Source organism: Callithrix jacchus, chromosome 12 (assembly GCF_049354715.1).
Source record: "Callithrix jacchus isolate 240 chromosome 12, calJac240_pri, whole genome shotgun sequence".
Classification (NCBI taxonomy): Eukaryota; Metazoa; Chordata; class Mammalia; order Primates; family Cebidae; genus Callithrix; species Callithrix jacchus.
This window is the reverse complement of record NC_133513.1, coordinates 57927586-57952710: the sequence shown is the minus strand read 5'-3', so window position 1 is coordinate 57952710 and position 25125 is coordinate 57927586. Positions and strand designations below refer to the sequence as shown.

The window sequence follows — 25125 nt, the reverse complement described above, 5'->3', positions numbered from 1 at the left end:
CATTGTGAGGGCGCGAGCACGCCGTCGTCCTGGTCGTGGTATGCGCAGCAGCTCCGGCGGACCCTGGGGGTGGGGCTGTAGGGGAAAGTGCTAAAGCCGCTGAGGTAAGAAGCCGAGGGCTCAAGGGCCCTTGGGAGCTTGGTGAAAAGGGAGTTAACCCCTAGGATCCTACCTGCAGGGACTAGGAAAATGGAGAAGGTAGGTGGAGAAACAGGAGACTGCTGTAGAAGACGTGCGAAAGGAAATTTCCCCAGGCCGGGTTGGACTGACTGCGCATGCGGGCCGAGGGGTGGAGACTGCGCAGTGGGACAGCGCCGATGGCGTCGTTTCCTGGAACCCAGCTGGGTGGGTAGCGTGGCTAGGAGTCTGCTTGGGAGCCGCTAGTGTTCTGACGGCTCCCTCTCCAGCCCCTTTCTCTCCACGTCCCACCCCGCAGTTCCAGCTGCGGCTTCTATTTGGTTTGGGTTGTAATCCAGCTATTCTTAAGTGGAAAAATTTGTTGATGGAATTTAATGATTTCTTGTAATTTGTACTAGGGTAGGAACTTTTAAGGAATTACTTTTTAAGAAAATAGGCATATATCTGTTAGAAAGGAAAGGAATTTATGAATGCGAGTACATGAAGTAAATGTTTAAGCATCTTAGCTCGGACACAGCAATCTGTGTCCAGAAAGCATCATTACTCTCCTGTGAGGATCTCCACTGCCAGCCCCAACCTCCCTGACAGGGCCAAGTCCCAGGATACTTAATCATCAGTATTTACTCAACAAAATTTTACTAAGCACCTCCGGTGAGCCCGGCCAACTAGTCGAAGATAGAGTTGTGCGAATACATCTGCACAATGAGAAAAAAAAACTTAATGGACCAGTACTCATGACACCGCACTTCTCTTACCTCCTGCTTGACCTTTGCTGAGCTGCATGCCCTGCGTTCTGTCATTTGTTCATCATTCATTCATCTGAAATGCCCGGGACTGGAAGCACAGTGGAAACACTGTGACCCAGGTTCTGTGCTCGGCATTGAGGGTAGAAAGACTTTTCGAAGGTAGCAGTATGTTTCTTAAGATCGTGAACCTTAAAATGAAAGTGTAAAGTGCCTAGTAGAGGGCATTGGCCTTCCTCCTGAACAGATTCTTTCCCCTCTGGGAGCTTGCTGACTGTTTTAGATAGAGAGAATTAAAACTTTTTCCATGAAGTTTTTTCATAGTAAGCATGAAAAACTGGGATCTGCATAGGAAAAACTCGGGAGTAACTCTCCGTTAATTATTTTGAATAGCTAAGATTTATGAAGTGTTTAATAAGCCTATAACTGTTCCAAGCGTTTTACATGTATTAACTTATCTTGTCACATCTGTGTGAGGTAGCTGCCGCTATTACAGGTTGAGTATCCCTAATCCAGAAATCCAAAATGCTCCAAAATTTAAAACTTCTTGAGTGAGGGGATGGTCAAAGGAAATGCTAATTGGAGCATTTTGAATTTCAGATTTTCGAATTTGGGAGGCTTAATCATTAAGTATAATGCAAATATCCCAAAACCTGAAAGAAATCCAAAATACTTCCAGTTCCAAGCATTTCAACCTGTTTCCCATTTTGCAGATAAGACAACCAAGGAACAAAAATATTAAATATGCTGGAGGTTGCAGTTTTTTGAATTTCTGCCATCAGACCTTGGCGATGATCTTGAGCAGTCGGATATAAATTACTCCCACATGGTTAGCGTTCCAGTAATGGAACACTAGGCATAAATGGGTTAAATTATTTGTCCACAGTCATGCCGCAAGTAAGTAGTGAAACCAGAACTCAGGCAGAGAGGCTTCATAATCTTACCCGCTATGCTGCTTTACCTTGCACATGACAAATGACATGCCAACAAGCCATTGCTTCAAAATGTCACAGCAGATAAGCTAAAATTGTCTCTATACCTCAGTTTTATTTTTTCATGTATAAAATGAGGAAGTTGGATTAGATGACCTTTAAGGAATCTGTGGTTTCTGTGAAACATTTAATTCATTCAGCAAGCATTTACTGAAATGAACAGCTACTTCCCCACTATAGGCCAGGTGTTATGTTTGGTTCTGGTGATTACTTAGTGCCTGCCTTGAGAGCAGTTACAATCTCTAGGGTGTATTAGTTTTGCTTTACTCTCATTTACCACTCGCTGGTAGCATTCAAAATTTAACCTACATCTTTAGAGCTAGAAAATACTTTGATATATCCTTCCACCTCAGCAGAAAACTACTTACAGTTAGCTTTGTGCTAATTCTGTGCTCCAGTTTTTAATCCTGGCTGTTTTGTGTATGGAATGATAGTAGTTCTGAGAGTTGGAAAGAAAACAAGATGAAAGGGAATTCCTTTGATTATATTCAGCTTAGAAGTCACACTGTGGCTAACTTTTGAAGCTGTCCTCACTCTGGCAGTTGCTTGGGTGCTCTGCTGAGCAACTGACTTCAAAATATAAAGTATAAAGCATTTGCAACTGAATAGAGCATTTATCAGGGTGTAGGAAAAATAGAGTTTTAAATCTTAGGTGAGATATATAAAGAGTTCACAGTGGGTTCCACTCTGAACTGATGAGAAATAAAGACTGAGCTACTCTCCAAAAGGTGGCTAAGTTATCTGTATGCTTTATTTGAATCCCACCAGGAATTCACATGAAGATTTGGACCTGATCCATCACTGCTTAAGTTCAAAAACAGTTGAAAAACTTGTCAGGCTATATTTTGACCCACTGCAGTCCAGAAGATTGGATATGAATCTGACTCCAAAAATTGTTGCCTCTGTGGATATGAATACAATTTGGAAAGTTAGCAGAGCTCAGAGAATAAAGGAAATGTAATCTAATAACAAGATTGAAAATGTCTGCTGAGCAGAGTGGCTCAGGCCTGTAATCCCAGCATTTTAGGGAGGCTGAGGCAGAGGATCTCTTGAGCCCAGGAATTGGAGACCAGCCTGAAGAATGTAGTGAAACTTCATTTCTACAAAAAATAAAATTAATGGGGTGTGATGGCACACACCTGTAGTCCCAGCTATTTGGGAGGCTGAAGAAAGAGGATAATTTGCACTCAGGAGGTCAAGGCTACAGTTAGCCAAGATCATGCCACTGCATTCCAGCCTGGGAAATAGAGCAAGACTCTGTCTTCGAAAAAAGAAAACATCATTAATCAATTTGCTTTTTTTTTTTGAGACACAGAGTCTTGCTCTGTCACCAGGCACTAGGCTGGAGTGCAATGGCACGGTCTCAGCTCACTGCAACCTCCACCTCCCAGGTTCAAGCAATCCTCCTGCCTCAGCCTCCTGAGTAGCTGGGACTACAGGTATGTGCCACCACACCCAGCTAATTTTTGTATTTTTAGTAGAGACAAGGTTTCACCACGTTGGCCAGGATGGTCTCCATCTCTTGACCTCGTGATCCGCCCTCCTCGGCCTCCCAAAGTGCTGGGATTACAGGCGTGAGCCACTGCGCCTGGCTTCAATTTGCATTTTTGCTGACAGTCTAGTTATAGTAGTTGCTTTACTGTTCCCATATCCCACTTCACTATTAATCAGTGTTACTTGTAATGAAATCAGAAACCAAGCTCTGCTTCTCTAACAGCTTTAAATCATCATCACAAAATTAAGCAAACAAAACAGCCAATGTTTCAAGACATACTATATCATTTTCATTACTAGAAAACTGGATTTTATATATATATATATATATATATATATATATATATATATATATTTGTATTTTATTCCCTCACTCTTTTCTGTTATCAAAAAACATGACCAGGTGCAGTGGCTCATGCCTGTAATCCCAGCACTTCGGGAGGCTGAGGTGGACAGATCACCTGAGGTTGGGAGTTCAAGACCAGCCTGGCCAACATGGGGAAACCCCGTCTCTACTAAAAATACAAAATTCGCCAGACATGGTGGCGCATGCCTGTAATCCCAGCTACTCGGGAGACTGAGGCAGGAGAATCACTTGAACCCAGAAGGCAGAAGTTAAATGAGCTAACATGGCACCATTTCGCTCCAGCCTGGGCAACAAAAGTGAAACTCCGTCTCAAAAAAAAAAAAAGAAAAGAAAAGTTTCAGACAGGCATGGTAGCTCACACCTATAATCCCGATACCTTGGGTGGCCAAGATGGGAGGATTGCTTGAGCCCAAGAGTTCCCGACAAGCCTGGGGACAACATGGTAAGAAGTTGTCTCCACCAAAAGTAAAAAAAAAAAAAAAAATAATTAACTGGGCATAGTGGCATGCCCCTGTGGTCCCAGCTACTTGGGAGGTTGAGAGGTTGGAATATTGCTTGAGCCTAGGAGGTTGAGACTGCAATGAGCAATGATCAGGCCACTGGACTTCAGCCTGGGTGAGAGAGTGAGAACCTCCCTAGAAAAAATAAATATATTTCAACTTTTTTTTTTTCTTTGAGATGGAGTTTCACTGTTGTTACCCAGACTGGAGTGCAATGGCACGATCTCGGCTCACCGCAACCTCCGCCTCCTGGGTTCAAGCAGTTCTCCTGCCTCAGCTTCCCAAGTAGCTGGGACTACAGGTGCGCACCACCATGCCCAACTAATGTTTGTATTTTTAGTAGAGACGGGGTTTCACCTTGTTGACCAGGATGGTCTCGATCTCTTGACCTCGTGATCTACCTGCCTCAGCCTCCCAAAGTGCTGGGATTATAGGCATGAGCCACTGTGCCCAGCCTCAACTTTTTATAATAAATATGTTCATGTCCAACTAACAAAAAAAGCGCTAATGAAAAGTATTCAGGCTGGTCTGGGTGCAGTGTTGTTACACTAACTGATCACAACCCGCTACAGATATCTTTGTTCCTTTTTCACTCCCACTGCTTCACTTGACTAGCAAAAAAAAAAAAAAACTCAGCTAAAATTCTCTCTGACCATTTCAGAGGGATATTCATTTTACAGTCCCCGTTTTTGGCACAATCTCAGCTCACTGCAACCTCCACCTCCCAGGTTCAAGTGATTCTTCTGCCTTAGCCTTCCTAGTAGCTGTGATTACAGTTGTCTGCCACCACACCCAGGTAATTTTTGTATTTTTAGTAGAGATGGGGTTTCTCAATGTTGGCCAGGCTGGTCTCTAACTCCTGATCTCAGATAATCCGCCCATCCCAGCTTCCCAAAATGCTGGGATTACAGGCCTAAACCACCATGCCCGGCCTACAATCCTTTTTGAAATAGTTTTTTTAAGTAGGCTAAAATTTGCATAACATAAAATTAACTATTAGCCATCTTAAAGTATACAATTCAATATAAAGTTATTTTTAATATAAATACTAGAACTTTATCCATTACAGCAGCCAGTAGCCACATGTGGTAACTTAAATTTTAGTTAACATTAAATAAAATTTAAAATACAGAAATACACTTCTTCAGCCACACCAGCTTATAGGTGCGACATGAAGCTAGTGGCTACCATGTTGTGCAGTGCAGAAATAGAACACTGGAATCTTTCCATCATGGCAGAGAGTTCCATTAGACACCATGGCACTAGACCATTTTTTCTTTTTCTTTTTTTTTTTAAATGGAGTCTGGCTCTATCGCCCTTCCTGCCTCAGTCTCCTGAGTAGCTGGGATTACAGGCACCTGCCACCACACCTGGCTAATTTTTGTATTTTTAGTAGAGACAGGGTTTTACCATGTTGGCCAGGCTGGTCTTGAACCCCCCAACCTCAGGTGACTGTCCGCCTGAGCCTCCCAAAGTGCTGGGATTACAGGTGTGAGCCACAACACCCAGCCATTTTTTCTTTAAAAAATACTATATACACTTTTTTTTTTTAAGATGAAGTTTCACTCTTGTTGCCCAGGCTGGAGTGCAATGGCACGATCACGGCTCACTGCAACCTCTGCCTTCCAGGTTGAAGCAGTTCTTCTGCCTCAGCCTCCTGAGTACCTGGGATTACAGACATGTGCCACCACGCCCAGCTTATTTTTGTATTTTTAGTGGAGACAGGGTTTCCCCATGTTGTCATGCTGGTCTTGAACTCCTGATCCCAGGTGATCTATATACACACCCGGCCACTATATACACTTTTTTGAGGGCTCAGCACAGTGAGACTTTGGGAAGCCAAGGTGGGAGGATCACTTGAAACCAGAAGTTAAAGACCAAAGTAGGCAACATAGCAAGACCTCATCTCTAATTAAAAAAAGAAAGAGACGGGGCACAGTGGCTTATGCTTGTAATCTCAGCACTTTGGGAGACCAGGGTGGGCGGAGGACTTGAAGTCAGGCATTAGAGACCAGCCTGGCCAACATGGTGAAACGTATCTCTACTAAAAATACAAAAATTAGCTGGACATGGTGGCTCCTGCCTGTAATTCCAGCTACTCAGGAGGCTGAGGCAGGAGAATCATTTGAACCCAGGAGGCAGAGGTTGCAGTGAGCCAAGATCATGCCACTGCATTCCAGCGTGGACAAGAGCAAGACCCCGTCTCAAAAAAAAAGGAAAGAAAATACTGTAAACACTTTTTAGAATCTATTGTTAAAGTCCTGTAAGCTTCTGTGGTAAAGGGAGTGTTTTGTTTTGAACTTTCGTAAGGTGTCATGTATTCAGTACAGTTTTCTTGTTAACATTTGAATTTTTTATGTGAAATACGATTAAATACAGCTGCTCTGTTCATACTAGACTTTGATTTCCAAGATCATTTTCTGAACTTTTTTTTGTTCCAGTTTTGGGACGCCACCAAGTGATAAATTTGGGTATTACATTTGGATGAAAAGGTTAATTTTTTTTTTTTTTTTTTTTTGAGATCGAGTCCTGCTCTGTCACCTAGGCTGGAGTGCAGTGGCACGATGTTGGCTCACTGCAACCTCTGCCTCCCGGGTTCTAGCCATTCTCTTGCCTCAGCCTCCCAAGTAGCTGAGATTACAGGTGCCTGCCACCACGGCCAGCTAATTTTGGGGGGTTTTTTGGGTTTTTTTTTTTTTTGGTATTTTTAGTAAGAGACAGAGTTTTGCCATGTTGGCAAGGGTGGTTTCGAACCCCTGACCTCAGATGATCTGTCCACCTCTGCCTCCCAAAGTGCGAGATTACAGGCGTGAGCCACTGCGCCTGGCCAAAAGATTAATTTTTAATGAGAAGGCCAAGATATATTTCCTAACTAGTTCCCCTTCCTTGGGAACAGAACACAGTGTTATTCTTAAATTTTATTTGGAAAATATTATAGGTGAATTTCTTGATGTGGCTTGATCAGGATGAATCCAAAACAAACTGTCCTGTGAAGTGTGGTGGTTTTATCCTCATATAACTTATTTTTTCTGTCAAATTTCTGCTTTATTGCTGCCATACCACCTCTTCATAACTCATAAATCACCCACAGTTGATCTCAGTTGACATAAACTGTTTGCTAATGGTAGGAATTTGTGTTTTAAGTGTACATACTATTCTTAAGCGTATTTTCAGTTCAAAACCTGACATTTTGGCCTGAGACATCAATAAAAGATTGTGAAAGTAGAGAGGGTAGAAAAAAGCGGAGCTAACTCTTAACAAAACTGTATGCTGGCCCTTATGGCAGCTAAAATGAAATGTCACTCTCACTTCCATAAACTTACCAATTGCTGTTTTTTCTCTGTAGTGAAGTAAGAATTCTACTAGAGAGGAAATGGCTGCTTCATCCTCCTCCTCCTCAGCTGGTGGTGTCAGTGGAAGTTCTGTCACTGGATCTGGTTTCAGTGTCTCAGACCTTGCCCCACCACGGAAAGCCCTTTTCACCTACCCCAAAGGAGCTGGAGAAATGTTAGAAGGTGATCTCATGCTGCTTTCCGAATAATTGGATTCAGACCTGCAATGAATATTAATTGTAAAGAAGCTATTAAGTGGATTAAAGATTAGTTTGTCCTGATTTCAGCCCCATATTTTATCTCTTGTCCCCATCTCAAAATATCTTTAAAAACAAATATTGCGGCCAGGCGCGGTGGCTCACGCCTGTAATCCCAGCACTTTGGGAGGCCAAGGCGGGTGGATCACGAGGTCAAGAGATCGAGACCATCCTGGTCAACAAGGTGAAACCCCGTCTCTACTAAAAATACAAAAATTAGTTGGGCATGGTGGTGCACACTTGTAGTCCCAGCTACTTGGGAGGCTGAGGCAGGAGAATTGCTTGAACCCAGGAGGCGGAGGTTGCAGTGAGCCGAGAATGTGCCATTGCACTCCACTCTGGGTAACAACAGCGAAACTCCGTCTCAAAAAAAAACAAAAACAAATCTTGCTCTGGAATCAGAATTTTTGAGCTGAAAAGGACTTTGGAAATCAAGGAAGTCATCTAGAGTTATTTAGATCCAGAAAAGTTAAGTGATTTGACCATGTTAAAGGCAGAGTCAGGGCTGGGCACGGTGGCTTACACATGTTATCTCAGCACTTTGGGAGGCCGAGGCAGACAGATCACTTGAGGCCAGTAGTTGGAGACCAGCCTGGCCAACAAGGTAAAACCCCATCTCTACTGAAAATATAAAAATTAGCTGGGCTTGGTAGAACGCACCTATAATCCCAGCTACCAGGGAGGCTGAGGCAGGAAAATGGCTTGAATCTGGGAGGTAGAAGTTGCCAGGTGCTGAGATCGTGCCACTGCACTCCAGCCTGGGTGACAGGGTGAGACTCTGTCTCCAAAAAAAAAAAAAAAAGGCAGAGTCAGCACTGAAACCAGGAATTCTCTTGACCTCCTACTCGAGTTTGCTTTATCCTGGCACCTGTCTACCTCCCCATGGTAGTAGGTTTGATGTATATTTTTCTAGTGGGACTGATCTACAGATAGATTCACCCTGTCAGGAAGGTTCTAAGAGGAAATAAAAGCTAATGTATTGCCCTTTTATGTGAACATGACTCCTGACCCACCGCAGGATGATGCTATGTGGTTTTTTTAGCCCCAGAGCCAGATTTACATCAAATCTTTCACCATCTTATTCAGCACCACTGGCCGGCTATACAGGCTATAAGCATGTTACTTGAAGAGCTACACAAATAATTCTTCACAGGAGCATAAAAATCATCCAAAGAGCTTATTTAAAATGCACATTTCTGTCCGGGTATAGTGGCTAACACCTGTAATCCCAGCACTTTGGGAGACCAAGACGGGTAGATCACCTGAGCTCAGGAGTTCAAGACCAGCCTGGCAAACATGGTTAAATCCTGTCTCTACTGAAAATACAAAAATTAGCCAGGCATGGTGGCAGGTGCCTGTAATCCCAGCAACTTGGGAGGCTGGGGCAGGAGAATCACTTGAACCTGGGAGGCGGAGGTTGCAGTGAGCCAAGATCCCACCACTGCACGCCAGCCTAGGGGACAGAATGAGATTCCTTCTCAAAAATAAAAATAAAATGCATATTTCTGGGCCCACCTTAGTGCTTCTGAATTACTCTACAGTATAGCTCAAGAATGCATCTTTTACCAGCATCCAGGGCCTTCTCTTGAAGGCAGTCTTTCATATTTTGAAAAACATTGGGACCAGGAATGGTGGCTCAAATCTGTAATTTCAGCACTTTGGGCAGGGAATCCAAGGCATGAGAATTGTTTGAGGCCAGGAGTTCAAGGCTACAATGAGCTATGATCATGCCATTGCACTCCAGCCTGGGTGACAGAATGAAACTGTCTCAAAAAAATAATAAATTTTTTAAAAGCATTGGGAGGCTGGGCACAGTGGCTCACGGCTGTAATCCCAACACTTTGGGAGGCCAAGACAGTCAGATCATGAGCGAGGTCAAGAGATCAAGACCATCCTGGTCAACATGGTGAAACCCTGCCTCAAGAAGAATTACTTGAAACCAGGAAGCAGAGGTTGCAGTGAGCTGAGATCGTGCCACTGCACTCCAGTCTGGCAACAGAGTGAGACTCCATCTCAAAAAAAAGCATTGGGAAAGAGCCTATTAAAGATTCAAAATTTACTTGATTCTAGCATTTTAGTGCTTAATTATATATTGATCTTTTTTGCTTTAAGTATTGCAAATTTTTTTTTTTTTTGAGACGAGTCTCACTGTGTCGCCCAGGCTGGAATGCAGTGGTGCAATGTCAGCTCACTGCAACCTCTGCCTCCCAGGTTCAAGCAATTCTGCCTCAGCCTCCTGAGTAGCTGGGATCACAGGCGCCCGCCACCACACCCAGCTAATTTTTGTGTAATTTTAGTAGAGACAGGATTTCTCCATGTGTTGCCCAGGCTTGTCTCGAACTCCTGACCTCAAGTGATCTGCCCGCCTCAGCCTCCCAAAGTGTTATGATTATAGGCGTGAGCCACCGTGCCCGGCCTTAATATTGCAAATTTACACAAATATATTTTAAAACTAGGAATATCTGTGAAAAAGATACAAACTATAGGCCAGTGATTCACACCTGTAATCCCAGCACTTTGAGAGTCTGAGGCAGGCAGACTGCTTGAACCTAGGAGTTTGAAACAAAATCCTGTCTCTAGAAAAAAATGCAAAAACTATCTGGGTGTGGTGGCATATGTCTGTAGTCCCAGTTACTTAGGAAGATGGGGTGGGAGGTTCACCTGAGCCTGGGAAGAAGAGGTGCAGTGAGCTATGATCACATCACTGCACGCCAGCCTCTTGTCTCAAAAAAAAAAAAGATATAAACTATAGATATAAGATATATTGGCCTTGGGGGTGATGAATAATCAGAAATAATTAAAAGAGTTTTGAATTAAGCCAGTAGATGACCAGGTAGTGTATGTAATTAGTGATACATATACTTTGCTCTTTGCCTTTTTAATTGTGTTACCTAAATACTCAAGTTAGTATCACTGAGTCTGGTTGGAAGTAGTGAAGAACTGGGGCCCTGTTTACCATATTTGGTGCTAAAACTATATTATGACTTCTTTTATATGTAGTAGCAGAGACCTAGTATTAAGGAAGTTTCCCACAAAACAAAAGTGGAAGACACTTAAATTGCTTAATGAGTTTTATAGCAGCAGAAGAATCAGTATTCAATAATGGAGCTCTAAGATTAAAGTCATTTAAGTTCTAGCTATAAGAGGAATTTAATACAGGAGGCACCTCCACAGTCTCAAAGCTATCAGCATTCTTTGTCAGTATACACCAAATTGTGGGGAGATATTGAAGAAGAAAGGCTTCTGAGATTAGTCTGAATGTTGATGTTCTAATGCGTTATAGAGCTATCCATTTTTATTCCATCTCAATATGCTTCATGCATGGAGAAATGTGTTGGGTCTCTGTTGTAGGATACATTTATATTAAGTGTAAATACACAGTGCCCAGTTTTGATTCTTAGATTTCAAGTTTTACCAATAATCTTAAAGCTGCTTAAACTTAAAAATGTGAAAAATAACATAGAGAAGCTTAATTATATATTGGATTATTTTGCTTTAATATTCTTAGTCAAATCAAGAATATTAAGTTGAAAAGAGTACTCTTAAATGTGCATGAAGATATTGGATTTGCTACCATGTTTATAGGTGATACTATTCTATTATACAATTAATCTAACACACATGTACCTGACCAATAATAGTTTAATAGAATATGAAAATAGAGCAAGAAGGGTTACCTGTCAAGAGTAAGGTAAGGAACAAAAGTAGTTAGGAATCAAGGATGGATGCTGGGTTTTTTTTGTTGGTTTTTTTTTTTTTTTTTTTTGAGATGGAGTCTCATTCTGTTGCAAGGCTGGAGTGCAGTGGTGCAATCTTGACTCACTGCAACCTCTGCTGCCTGGGTTCAAGCGATTCTCCTGCCTCAGCCTCCCAAGCAGTTGGGATTATAGGTGCCTGCTGCTATGCCGAGCTAATTTTTATAGTTTTAGTAGAGACGGGGTTTCACCATGTTGGCCAGGCTGACCTCAAACTCCTGACCTCCTAATCCACCTGCCTCAGCCTCCCAAAGCGCTGGGATTACAGGCATGAGCCACTGTGCCCAGCCAGATGCTGTTTTTAATCTCAACAGGTTCAACTTGTTGTTATATCTCATGAGTATAGGATAGTAAACCAGATTACCTGTAGTTAACCTTGTGAATTAACTTTTTTGTGCATCTGCTCTCTGATAACGAACATCTCACATAAGCAGTATATAGCAGTTTTCAGCATTCTCCTGCCCTTGGCCAAAATTGTCTTCACCCCGTTATTAGTGAGCAAGTTAGAGACTGCCTCCCAGCCCACTAGTGGCCATATTTTTGTGACATTGTAAGCCACTGAAGCATAAATTGTCTGCATTGTCTAATTTCCTACTGTGAGGTAATTTTTTTAATGTATTTGTTACCATCTTTTTTTCCTCGAGACGGAGTTTCGCTCTTGTTACCCAGGCTGGAGAGCAATGGCCCGACCTCGGCTCACCGCAACCTTCACCGCAACCTCCACCGCAACCTCCGCCTCCTGGGTTCAGGCAATTCTCCTGCCTCAGCCTCCTGAGTAGCTGGGATTACAGGCACGCACCACCGTGCCCAGCTAATTTTTTGTAATTTTAGTAGAGACAGGGTTTCACCATGTTGACCATGATGGTCTTGATCTCTTGACCTCATGATCCACCCGCCTCGGCCTCCCAAAGTGCTGGGATTACAGGCGTGAGCCACCGTGCCCAGCCTACCATCCTTATTTATTGGAGTTGGTGATGGTGTTAGATTTGGGCAATTTACTGAACTTTTCCCTGTTTATAACCTTTGCTTTTCCCTTAAGAGGAAAGCTGATGTATTGCTACTTGCTGTGTTACAAAGGGTTTGATTAGTTTCTAAATGGAAGAGATTGCCCCCAGCTGACTCCACTCTGGAGAAATTCCAGGCTTTAGACTGGTACTGATACCACATCTAATAGGATGTGGCTAAGAAGCAACTGGATTTTGTGATTAATAGGGAGCTGCACATCAGCAAGTGTGTGTCCCACAGGCGTATAGTGTGGTGGAGTGACATGCAGAGGTGCCTTTTTTAAAGTTTAGCTTGTATCCTGCTTTGAAGTTCACTGCCAAGGAAAATATGCAAATGTCACAACTTAACCATTTTATCCTAATGGTGCCTGTGATGAAATGTAAATGAAAGGTGGCACTTCCAAGAGCTTCCATATACATCTTGGCCTGATCCTTATAGCCCATAATCTGACTGCCTTGTGTGCAGTCCTAAACTTCAGGATCAAACCACCTGGGAGGTAAACTCTAATTGTCTATGCTTTGCTCTTTCTAAAATAAAATAGGAGTTTCAGTTGGACTTTTTCTTTTGCTTGAGACAGACAGAGTCTCAATCTGTCGTCAGGCTGGAGTGCAGTGGCGCAATCTTGGCTCACTGCAACCTCTGCCTCCAGGATTCCAGCAATTCTCCTACCTCAGCCTCCGGAGTACCTAGGATTACAGGCAGGTGCCGCCACGCCCGACTAATTTTTGTATTTGTAGTAGAGACAGGGTTTTACCATGTTGGCCAGGATAGTCTCCATCCCTTGACCTTGTGATCTGCCCTGCTTGGCCTCCCAAGGTGCTGGGATTACAGACATGAGCCACTGCACACGGCCTAATTGGACTTTTTAAGCAAGAGTATGAATAGGATAGTGAATGTTGACATATCATTTACACAGGAGACCTGGTGTCAACTGTTCTCAACAGTCTCTCTTCCTGTCATGGTATTTATAGTTATTTGCTGTTCATTGCTTTTATCTAAAAAAACTCAGTGATATATTACCTTGTCTAGATCTTTAAACTGGATAGTCAGTGTAATATTTAAGTGGTTTTTTTTTTGGAGATGGAGTCTTACTCTGTTGCCCAGGCTGGAGTGCAGTGGCACCATCTCAGCTCACTGTAGTCTCCACCTTCCAAGTTAAAGCATTTCTCCCACCTTAGCCTCTCAAGTAGCTGGGACTACAGGCATGTACCACCACACCCAGCTAATTTTTGTATTTTAATAGAGATGGGGTTTTGCCATATTACCCACGCTGGTCTTCAACTCCCAAGCTCAGGCAGTCTACCTACCTCAGCCTCTCAAAGTGCTAGGATTGCAGGTATGAGCCACTGCGCACAGCTGTTTGGTTAATTTAAAATGAAAATGTTGATTTGCTCAGTTTGATGATCAGCAGCTCACAAATGACGTATATTCAGCCAGAGAAATGGGAGCTGGTGGAGAGGATGGGATCATATCCCATTATCAGGTTTGAAGGCCAGGCGTGGTGGCTCTCGCCTGTAATCCCAGCACTTTGGGAGGCCAAGGCAGACAGATCACCTGAGGTCAGGAGTTTGAGACCAGCCTAGCCAATATGGTGAAACCCTGTCTCTACTAAAAATATAAAAATTAGCCGAGTGTGGTGGCAGGTGCCTGTAGTCCTAGCTGCTTGGCAGGGTAATGCAGGGAGAATTGCTGGAACCCAGAAGGCTGAGGTTGCAGTGAGCCAAGACTGTGCCACTGCACTCCAGCCTGGGCAAGAGTGAGACTCCATCTCAAAAAATAAAAATAAAATAAGGTTTGAATTTACATCATGTAACACTGTCTCTGAAGAGTATAAAGAGTATACATCCCAGTAATTATATTTTAAATTTTTTTTGTCTCTTTGAAGATACTATTGGGAGGATGCCCTATTGGTTATATATTTAAGCTCTTTGGATACAACATCTCTAGTTTTTTTTATTGGTTATTGTGACTTCTGAAATAACATCTCCCTTGTGTGAAACTCAGCATGAGGTCAAAATGTGTTAGTCCTGTCTCCTTGCCACTTAATACCTGGCCAGCACAACAACCCGTGATTGATGGGTGAATGCTTGACGCCTAGTAGTGCTGACATGAACTACTGCCTGAAAAAGGACAGCTGTGTCCTCTCTCCCCATTTGTTTTAGGATTTTTGCAATAAAGCACATCCCCCCAAATGGCTTCTACCACCCTTTTAAAAATCAAATGTTTGTACATGAGCTGTACAATTTTTGAGAATATGTTTTGCTGTATCAGCCCTTGCCTGACAAGGAATAACATGAACTAGCTTATGTTTCACGATCATCTTCCAAGTGCTGTGGCAACTGAGTTGGCCACTTCTTGTTGGCAGTTCTTGGCACCATGGTAGGTTCTGAACTTGCACCATACTCTGATCGTCATCCAGATTGCAGTGTTTTGGTTCATTTGGAAAATCAAGGTTACAGTTTGCGTTCACAGAATGAAATTTCCCAGCAGTGTTCTGTGATTGTCAGAGTGATGTAATTTGATATATTAAAAATCAACAATTGTATTTTTCTCAGCTTTGTTTTTTAGATTGAAAATGATTTGGAGTTTTGGTGAACCTTTATATTTTGAAACCACAGGAGCCAGCCACATGGCCAAATGTGTCAGCTGCCAGTGTTTGCTTGACATACAGAATAGGAGAACATTAAGGAACTCTCAGGTTGTGAGGAGGGAACTATTGATCAGGAGGACATCAGACTGAGGTTTCTTGTTTTTGTTTTTGTAAACACTGTTTTTAAACTTAAAAAAGTAGAGGGACTATTTTAATATTCTAGGTATAGAAGAAATAGCCTTTATAATAGTCTTAGTTCTAAATGAAACAGAACCCATCTTTCATTAAGAACTAGATCCTGGCCGGGCGCGATGGCTCAAGCCTGTAATCCCAGCACTTTGGGAGGCCAAGGCGGGTGGATCACGAGGTCAAGAGATCGAGACCATCATGGTCAACATGCTGAAACCCCGTCTCTACTAAAAATACAAAACATTAGCTGGGCATGGTGGCGCGTGCCTGTAATCCCAGCTACTCAGGAGGCTGAGGCAGGAGAATTGCCTGAACCCAGGAGGTGGAGGTTGTGGTGAGCCGAGATCGCGCCATTGCACTCCAGCCTGGGTAACAAGAGCAAAACTCCATCTCAAAAAAAAAAAAAAAAACTAGATCCTGTATATAGAAGCAGGGAAAAGAACAGACAAGTCTACTTGGTTTATCAGAAGCTATAAAACCCTTAGAGGAGATTAAAACCTTTTCTCCTTTTCTTTGTAGATGGCTCTGAGAGGTTCCTCTGCGAATCTGTTTTTAGCTATCAGGTGGCATCCACACTTAAACAGGTGAAACATGGTAAGCACATGAGTGTTGTGTATTTGGCTGTGAGAATAAATTTGCTAGGGGGTGGATGAGGCTGTGACAGAAAACCCCAAACTCAGCAAGGCTATTTAAGTGGACTTCCTAAATTAAAGAACATTCTAAGGTCTTAATCTAGTCATAATATCCACATTAAGGCTTAAGGTTGGGGCTGGGTGCAGTGGCTCACGCCTGTAATCCCAGCACTTTGGGAGGCTGAGGCGGGAGGATCACTTGAGGTCAGGAGTTTGAGACCAGACTGGCCAACATGATGAAACCCCATCTCCTGAGGTCAGGAGTCCAAGACTAGCCTGGCCAACATTATAAAACCCTGTGTCTACAAAAATAAAGAAGTATGATGGCAGGTGCCTGTAGTCCCAGCTACTCAGGAAGCTGAGGCGGGAGAATCACTTCAACAGGCAGGCAGAGGTTGCAACGAGATGAGATTGCGCCATTGCACTCCAGCCTGGGCAACAGAGTAAGACTTCATCCCCCTACCCCCCAAAAAAAAGAATCTTTAGGGGGAAAAAAATCCATCTATAAATTATTTTTATACCAGTCATCTTGGTGGCTGGTGGCAGTCCCGTGGGTAATACATTGTTGTATAATATTCTCTCCTTGACTCTTTACAGATCAGCAAGTTGCTCGGATGGAAAAACTAGCTGGTTTAGTAGAAGAGCTGGAGGCTGACGAGTGGCGGTTTAAGCCCATCGAGCAGCTGCTGGGATTCACCCCTTCTTCAGGTTGATGCTGCCTGGATCACAGCATCCTGTGGTGCACAGCTAGTTCAGAGCCAGTGGGGGACTTTCTCACAGCTTACATAGCCATCCAGAGAGATCCACAGCTATGTCGCTGAATTGTTAATGCACATTTGTACTTGGTTTCTCTGTATCTATTCACAGGCAACAAATACTTATATGTGTGATCTTTCAGGGAATGTTTTTGTTTATTTGTTTTTAAAAGTATTGGGAATCAGATTAAGACAATCGGTTTCAGAGAACCAGAAGGTTTGGGGTTAAGAGATATTTGTAAAATTTACACAAACCAGATAAGGTACATATCGGATTTAGCCAACTGAATGGCATCTGTCCTGTCATCCATACAGTGCCTGGAAATATTCACCAGTCAAGGTCAAGGTCAGCCTCTGTGGTTAAAAATAGAACATTCTGACCTAAAAAAGTTATTTTGCAGATGAATGTGATTTCAACTCAGGACCTATCCAAATGGGGAATTTTCAAATACTCATTTTTTTTTCCTATTTTTAGACATCAATTCTATAGATTCTAACTTTTTCTACCCTCTTCTAGATACGCCAAATGCTGGCAAAAAGAATTGCTTTTTGGATATGGCAGCACTTGTAAAAATAAAGCAGTAAGCAAAATCCTTTTAAACACAGAAATCCTGAGTTCATCTCATTGGTGGACTCAAGCAGTTCTGAAGCAAATAAATCCTTTGAAAGAGCTCCAAATTGGTGTCTTTATCCTTTCAAAATCTCAGGGATATGGGATGAGGAGAAGAGGTCAAATTACTTTTTACAAAAGGGAATCTAAAAACTATTTCTCCTAAACAAATGGTAGACTCGCTTTATGTCAGGGATATTTGTCTTTATAGGAGTAATGAATTTCTCTTATCGATAATTAAGTAGATTTTTTTTTAAGAGAGAGGTGTTGCTATGTTGCCCAGGTTGGTCTTGAACTCCTGGCCTCAAGTGATGGGATTACAGGCATGAGCCACCGAGCCTGGCCTCAAGTAAGTTTTTATACCATATAGGGAAAAATCTGGAAGGCTGAGAGATGTACTTTGTTTCCCCTCGTGGGGCCCCCAGTTCCACAGTAAACAACTGGGATAATCATTTATTAGATTGTATGCAAATTTTGTCTTAGACAATGTTTGTCTGTTTCCTCATTAATAACTTGCACTGATCTACTTAGAGTTGCTTAATTATAAGTAAATATAATCCTAGTAGCAATTGGCCTTAATCTCAAGGAGTTCAGTAACATGTTCTACCTGATGGGAGGTAGTGACCTCATTCAGTCTGTTAAGAGTCTGAGCCCTGTGAAGTTAAACACCTGCTCATGGTCACATAGCCCAGGCAGAAGAAAATCTCGGAACTTGGAATAGAGCCCAGTTGTCTGATAATTCATCTCATTATTGTCTCTAAAGCAAATCGGAGACTGGGCATGGTGGCTCCCGCCTGTATTCCCAACACTTGGAAAAGCCAGTGTGGGCAGATCACCTGAGGTCAGAATTTCAAGACCAGCCTGGCCAACATGGTGAAACTCTGTGTCTACTGAAAATACAAAAAGCAGCCTGGTGTGGTGGCACACACTTGTAATCCTAGCTACTCAGGAGGTTGAGACACAAGAATCACTTAAACCCAGGAGGCAGAGGTTGCAGTGACCCAAGATCATGCCATTGCACTCCAGCCTAGGCAAAGAGCGAGACTCTGTCCCAAAAAAATAAGAAAAATAAAAAATAATGCAAATCAGAGCACAAGAAGTACCAGTCCACTAACTCACCTTTTCCGTATTAATAATTCTCAACTAAAACAAAGAAGTTCCATATTTGGAAGCATTTTAGTTTTTTAACAGTACTTAGTAGCATCAACCATCTTGACTATCACCAAAGGAAAAACTTAAAATACCTAGACTGCAATAAACCTTTAAATTGGATTTTCAGTGAGAATTTAGAAGCAATCACTGCCTTCCTCTTAATTGTTTCATTTGTGTAACCGTGCAGCAGAGGCACTGTATTACCTCATCTTTACACTTTACTATTGGAACTTATTACAGAATATTTTCTCTAAATTGGATGTTTCTTTATATGACCTTAGAAACTGAAGTGATCGTAGCATTAAACAAAAATGCTTTCTGAAGCACCTTTCCCATTGATCATTTAGCTGCCATTTTAGTCTTTCCAAGAATAAGACTCACAATTTTTTGAAGAGAGTACCTCCCTCTCTGTACTTTCTGTCCGTCATGTCACATCATCCACAACTCCTGTTACTATGCTTTGGGCTCAAATATGGTCCCAGTTGCTCATCTGTCATCTGTCATCTCTTGTGCCAGTCACTCACAGGCATTATTTATAATCCTCTGAATAACATGGCAAGATATGTAATACCCCCTAATATAGAAGAGGAACTTGAAGTGCAGAGCAAGTGTCACTTGCCAGGGCTGCACAGCTAAGTCAATGGCCAAATCTGGACTTCAACTCGGCCAGACTCAGCAGCTTCTTGTAGATGCGCTATGCCACATCCCACCAAACCCAACCCAGTACATTGTATTAGGAAAAACGTGAAACTTTTTTTGGTTAAATAGTGAAATGAACTAACTACCTGGAAAAAATAAGCCTTGCACTACCTTCCCTCCTCCCTCCCAGGGCTTGGCAAAAAGAGAGCTCAAGCATGATGAAGGAATGGCTTCAGAAATGGGAATTAGCTGTATGTTGGCTTCTACATATCCTCTTAAGATTCAAGATGGAGAAAATATTAACAGCTTAGGAAAGGCTGTTCTGGGGACACCCAAGTGTCCCCAGAAGAGGGCAGAGGGCAGATGGCAGCCAGTGACCAGGACCCACAGTCAGCCACCCTAAGAGAACAGGTGGTAACACTGCCTTTTGTGCATAAAACATTTTCCAAAGCATTTTCACTTACCTTGTCTCTTGATTCTCTCAACCCTGTAAATAAATGAGACAGGTTTTTTGCTTTTTCATAGGGTTTCACTCTGTTGCCCAGGCTGGAGTGCAGTGATGCAATCATAGCTCACCGAAGCTCCAACCTTTTGGCCTTAAGCAATCCTCCCGCCCAAGCCTCTGGAGTAGCTGGGACCGCAGGTGCATGTCACCATATCTGGCTTTTATTATTATTATTATTTTTGTAAAGACAGGGTCTCATTGTGTTGTTCAGGCTAGTCTCAAACTCCTGAGCTCAAGTGATCCTCAACCTTGGCCTGCATGAGCCCCCATACCCAGCAAACTTAAGATAAGCAAGTATTATTTTACAGTTGAGAAAACACACACAGAAAAGGTAAGATACCAAGATTACAGCTAATAAGCAAGTGGCTGGGTGCGGTGGCTCACAACTATAATCCCAGCACTTTGGGAGGCCAGGGTGGGAGGATCACTTAAGGTCAGGAGTTCAAGACCAGCCTGGCCAACATGGAGAAACCCTGTCTCTACTAAAAATACACAAATCACCTGGGCATGGGGCTGGATACCTATAATCCCAGCTACTTAGGAGGCTGAGGCAGGAGAATCACTTGAACCCGGAAGGCAGAGGTTGCAGTGAGCCAAGATCACACCACTGCACTCCAGCCTGGGTGACAAAGCAAGACTCTTGTCTCAAAAAAAAAAAATTGTTGATGTCAATCTGACACATAATTCCATGTAACTTTTTCTCATGGTATGAGATACAATAGTATTTGTTTTACACAGTTGAACAAAATTTCCCTTTTTGACTTCACAATTAATTGTCCAGCATCAGCTTTGAAGTCCAGAGGTTTCACTAATACACAAATGTGTTACTGATTACTGCTGTCCCCTAACTGATACCTGGAATGACAGTGTCTGGACTCTAAATCAGATTCCTGACCCGAGAACCTCTCTTTATCTGCCCATTTACCTGCAGCCTGTGGCTCCCCTTCCCCACATGGCTGGGAGTCTTTGAATCTGCTGTTCCCAGAGTACCAGATACTCAAATGGTGGAAACTGGGCCTTAAGGCTAGAACCCTCACCTCTGTAAAGGGAAGAGGCCAGAGCCAGGATTCCTATCATCCAGAGGAAGAGGAGGAAGCTGCTCAGGAGCTAGCCCCCTTTCAGGCAAACATAAAAAATATTACACTTAGAGGAGGCCACTTTGCCTCTCCCTGTCCTTTCACTTAAGCACCTAACTTTGCCGAAAATATCTTGCCAGGCCTTCTAATTGCCTGAAGTTCAACCAAAACAAAGCCTTTCATTTAACTAAAGAGATGATAGTCTTAAGTAACCAGTACTTGGGAGAGTTAAAGCTCGGACTACAGGAAGACTGTAATGATACCAGATCTTTTCCTGTTTTCCCAGAGCTGAGTTTGGGATGGAGATGGCACTAGCCTTCTGTGCATAAATGTATTAGCATCTGGTCAAACAGAGGGTCTTGGAATTGTAGAGCTGAAAGAGATCTTAGAGGTCATCTAGTTCCCCCCTCATTTACATCTATGAAGTTGGGACTTTACCTATCTGGTTCACTGCTGTATCCTCAGTACCTAGGACACTACTTGGCACGTAGTAGGTGTATCATAGGTCTCTGCTGAGCGAATACATAGGAATTTGTGTGTTGTCTCTGTTTTAGAAACTACTAGCTATTTCTAGGCCAGGCATGGTGGCTCATGCCTATAATTCCAGCACTTTGGGAAGGCAATGTAGGCAGATCACCTGAGGTCAGGAGTTCAAGGCCAGCCTGGCCAAGATGGTAAAACCTTGTCTCTACTAAAAATACAAAAATTATTTGGGTGTGGTGTTGTGTGCCTGTAATCCCAACTGCATGGGAGGCTGAGGCAGGAGAATCACTTGAACCCAGGAGGTGGAGGTTGCAGTGAGCTGAAATCACTCCACTGCACTCCAGCCTGGATGATAGAGTGAGACTCCATCTTAAAAAAGTAAATAAAAGAAAGAAACTACTAGCTATTTCTAAGGCAAAATCCATAGTGGAGTAATACCTGAGTAATTCAGATAGTTAATGGGCATAGCCAAGACTATCAGCCAGATCTCAGCCCAGAGCTCCTGTAACACCACCCTGACAGGTGGAGGCTGTGGAACAAATGGAAACCATTCCGAAGCAGCCATCTCATCTGATTCCATCCACACAATGAGCCAAGGCAAAGGACACTGGTGGTTCCCTACCATCCTCATGGGCTCCTGCCACAGGCCTGGTGGTAGGATCACATGTCAGCATCCACGAGCTAGTCTCACCTCACAGTTACTCTCATTTCTCTAATCTGTCAAGTTTCCCCAGGAGGAGTTGTTTTCCCAAATCAGCCTGTTTCTTTTTCTAATATAAGCTGTTTAGAGGTCAGGGGCTGTGGTCTGTAGCACTTTGGGAGGCCAAGGTGGGCAGATCACCTGAGGTCACGAGTTCCAGAGCAGCCTGGCCAACATGTTGAAACCCCATCGCTACTAAAAATACAAAAATTAGCCAGGGCAGGGCATGGTGGCTCACGCCTGTAATCCCAGCACTTTGGGAGGCTGAGGTGGGCGGATCACCTGAGGTCAGGAGTTTGAGACCAGCCTGGCCAACATGGCAAAACCCCGTCTCTACTAAAAGTACAAGAATTAGCTGGCATGGTGGTGCACACCTGTAATCCCAGCCACTTGGGAGGCTGAGGCAAGAGAATCTCTAGAACCCGGGAGGTGGAGGTTGCAGTGAGCCAAGATTGCACCACTGCACTCCAGCCTGGGAGACAGAGCAAGATTCTATCTCAAAAAAAAAAACACCTGTTTAGAGCAGGTAATGAAACAACATACAATTTGTTACTAACAGCTGTAGAGGGGCTGTTCCTTCCCAAATGTCTTCTATTCTTTCAGCAGACACTTAGCACTCACTATGTGTCTAGTGTCTGCCAGATGCCAAGGACATGCTATAAAACAAGACACAGTCATCAACCTTAAGAAGTTTATAAATAAATATTAAGAAGGACAGAAAGGTCATTTTAAGTGTAATAACTGCTCTGATTGGGAAAGTAGAAGGTGCTAGACACTGCCATAGCTGAGACAACCAATCCAGCTGGGCCAGGCATCAAAGAGGGCTTTAATGAAGGACGAGGTTTAGGCTGAGACCTCAAGAAAATAAGTGGGGGCAGGGCGTGGTGGCTCACGCCTGTAAGCCCACACTTTCGGAGGCCCAAATGGGAGGATCGCTTCAGGCCAGGAGTTAAGACCAGCCTGGCCAACATAGTGAGACCCCCCACCTCTACAAAAAAATTTACAAATCAGCCAGTCATGGTGGCACATACCTATAGTCCTAGCTACTCCAGAGACTGAAGCAGGAAGAGTGCTTGAGCCCAGGAGTTCAAGGCTGTGATAAGATGATTGTGCCATTGTCTGGGTGACAGAGCAAGATCCTGTCTCAAAAAAAAAAAAAAAAAAAAAAGGCCAGTACAATGGCTCAGCCTATAATCCCAGCAGTTTGGGAGAGCGAGGCAGGTGGATCACAGGAGGCTAGGAAGTTCAAGACCAGCCTGGCCAACATGGTGAAACCTCATACCTACAAAAAGAAAAATTAGCCAGGGCACGGTGGTGGGCACCTGTACTCCCAGCTACTCAGGAGACAGTGGCAGGAAAATCACTTGAACCTGGGAGGCAGAGGTTGCAGTGAGCCGAGATCATACCATTGTACTGTAGCCTGGGCAGCAAGAGCAAGACTCCATTTCAAAAAAAAAAGACAAAGTTTGACGGGAATGGGAGGCAAAAATGAGGGACCGGGAGGGGGACAGCTCAAGGAGAATGCATAGTGAAGAGTTCGTTTTTTTCTTTTACGATGGGAGAGGTCAAAGAAAAAGGGATGATTGACAGACAGATCCCTGAGGAACTGGGAGGCGGTGGGAGCCAGAGTCTGGCTGGCATGAGGCGGGAGAACAGGACAGTGCTGATGTGAGTAAATGTGTAGGAGAGGCAGCAGGAAGAGGGGGCCTTCCCATCCGATGACCTCTATTTTCTCAGCGAAGGAGAGGCAAGTTGGCCTACTGCCTGTGTCCCAGGGTCAGAAGGATTGCCAAGCCCATTCAGGGGCCTGTGGCAGTGAGAGCTGTTGAGTTTGCAGGAGCCCCAATCTTTGGGGAAGTCCACCAGCAGCTCCCAGCAGCCTGGCAGGAGGAATGGAAAAAATGAGCAGTTGGTGGTTAAAATCTTGCATGGCAGGGGTAAGGGGCTAAGCAAATTGTTGGTCTAGGCTAGAGAGTGAAGGAAGTGAAAACAAAAAGAGGCCCCCAGAGAGAAACTAACAGGGTCAACCACTTATTGAGGGTCTACTATGGCACAGGCAATGCATAGGGAAAAAGAAAGAAAAGATACGGCATAGTTTCCAAACCTGGCATGCTGCAGAATTAAGCTGAAAAAAAAAACAAATGCAGACTCTTGGCTTCATTCCTGGGGTCTAGCAGGTCTAAGGGAAAGGGGGTTGCATGTGATAGTTATATAGTCAGATCTGGAAGCCTCTTGAACCCATGGAAGTGACAGAGGAGTAAACAGACACATGCAGTACATACTGTGGGATAAGGCCATGGCCCTGGTCTATACAGGCTGCCATGGAAGCCAAGAGGACGTGGGAGTGGGAATGCCGAGATGATAAGGAGCCTTTCCTAGAGAAGCGAGCCTGCTCTTGAATGTGTCAAAGAGAACGAGCGCACGCCAAGCACAAAGGGGAAGATGCCAAGCACAGGGAACAGCATGTGCAAAGTCAGGAACTGCAAGTCCCCTGGAACACCCATGTGGAACTGCAGCTCATTTGGTGTGGCTGGAGCACAGTGCGTAAACGGGGGTGTGGTGAGAAGTCTCAGGAGAAGGAGGCAAGAACCAGATTGTCTGAGCCTTGTTCACCACGCTCTACTTTCCATCCAAAGCACATTTCTCTGAAAGAGCCAGGGATGCCTAAGAAAGAGGCCAAGAATCCCAACTTGCACAGTAAATAACTTAGAAAGCAGGCTCATCTGAGCCTGGAAGGGTTAGCCCCTTAGGCTGGTGTAATGCAGCAAATGTGAACTTTGCAGACCACTAGGTGGTGAGCAGTATTTTTGCTCTGACTGCAGACAGCATTCATAGATGTTTAGTTTTTTATTTACTTTAAGGGAAAGGCATATGTCGTAAATACACAAAGAATTATGGAAGGAGCCTTCCTTCTGGGCTCTGAGCCAAAAGCCAGGATAAGAAGCAGCCTGAAGTGATCACATTTAAAGTATATGGACATTGCAGAAAGATGTTTTTCCCCAAATGGCTTCTCCTCCCTTTTTCCCTGGCCCCTAAAAGCCTGAAGTAGACTCCCACACCCTTTCTCTCCCTCTCTTTTCTCAGAAATCTCCAGACATATATTGGAAGATAAACCACACAAACATGGACACTTGTTTAGCAAACTGAAAGGTTACGTTTGGGGGGCTGTTCAAGTCACACTCTACCCACTTAACTTTCTGCAGTTTCCAAA

General features: G+C 43.6%; 2 protein-coding genes across 12 annotated transcripts in view; one reads left to right on the top strand and one right to left on the bottom strand.

The window, feature by feature from the left end:
- ASCC1 (activating signal cointegrator 1 complex subunit 1) overlaps positions 1 to 25125 on the bottom strand; it is a 176816-nt gene that overhangs the window by 136562 nt on the left and 15129 nt on the right. For 2 of the 4 annotated variants that reach the window (XR_004731955.3, XM_035268034.3), the window contains exon 1: positions 173 to 267. The exons of 1 other annotated variant lie outside the window; for it this stretch is intronic. The gene's annotated coding sequence lies outside the window, so the exon portion shown is untranslated. Of the gene's footprint in view, positions 1 to 172; positions 268 to 7557; positions 7788 to 25125 lie in introns of those variants that run through there. One more of the 4 variants, XM_078345628.1, reaches the window with a different exon arrangement.
- ANAPC16 (anaphase promoting complex subunit 16) lies at positions 5 to 17427 on the top strand. 8 transcript variants are annotated; one of them, XM_078345629.1, is made up of 5 exons: positions 5 to 104; positions 4413 to 4535; positions 7581 to 7749; positions 15882 to 15956; positions 16592 to 17427. In XM_078345629.1, the coding sequence occupies exons 3-5, from the start codon at positions 7608 to 7610 to the stop codon at positions 16705 to 16707; spliced, it is 333 nt and encodes a 110-aa protein (XP_078201755.1). In that variant the 5' UTR covers positions 5 to 104; positions 4413 to 4535; positions 7581 to 7607; the 3' UTR covers positions 16708 to 17427. The 8 variants fall into 8 exon arrangements, with proteins under 8 accessions (XP_078201755.1, XP_078201759.1, XP_078201758.1 ...); XM_078345633.1 differs by lacking the exon at positions 4413 to 4535 and adding an exon at positions 3189 to 3312; XM_078345632.1 differs by lacking the exon at positions 4413 to 4535 and adding an exon at positions 3183 to 3312.

Coding starts and splice junctions, on each gene's coding strand:
- ANAPC16 (XM_003734468.6), top strand. CDS start 7,608: ATGGCTGCTTCATCCTCCTCCTCCTCAGCTGGTGGTGTCAGTGGAAGT. Junction 7,750..15,881: donor AGCTGGAGAAATGTTAGAAG/GTGATCTCATGC, acceptor TTTTCTTTGTAG/ATGGCTCTGAGAGGTTCCTC. Junction 15,957..16,591: donor ACTTAAACAGGTGAAACATG/GTAAGCACATGA, acceptor GACTCTTTACAG/ATCAGCAAGTTGCTCGGATG.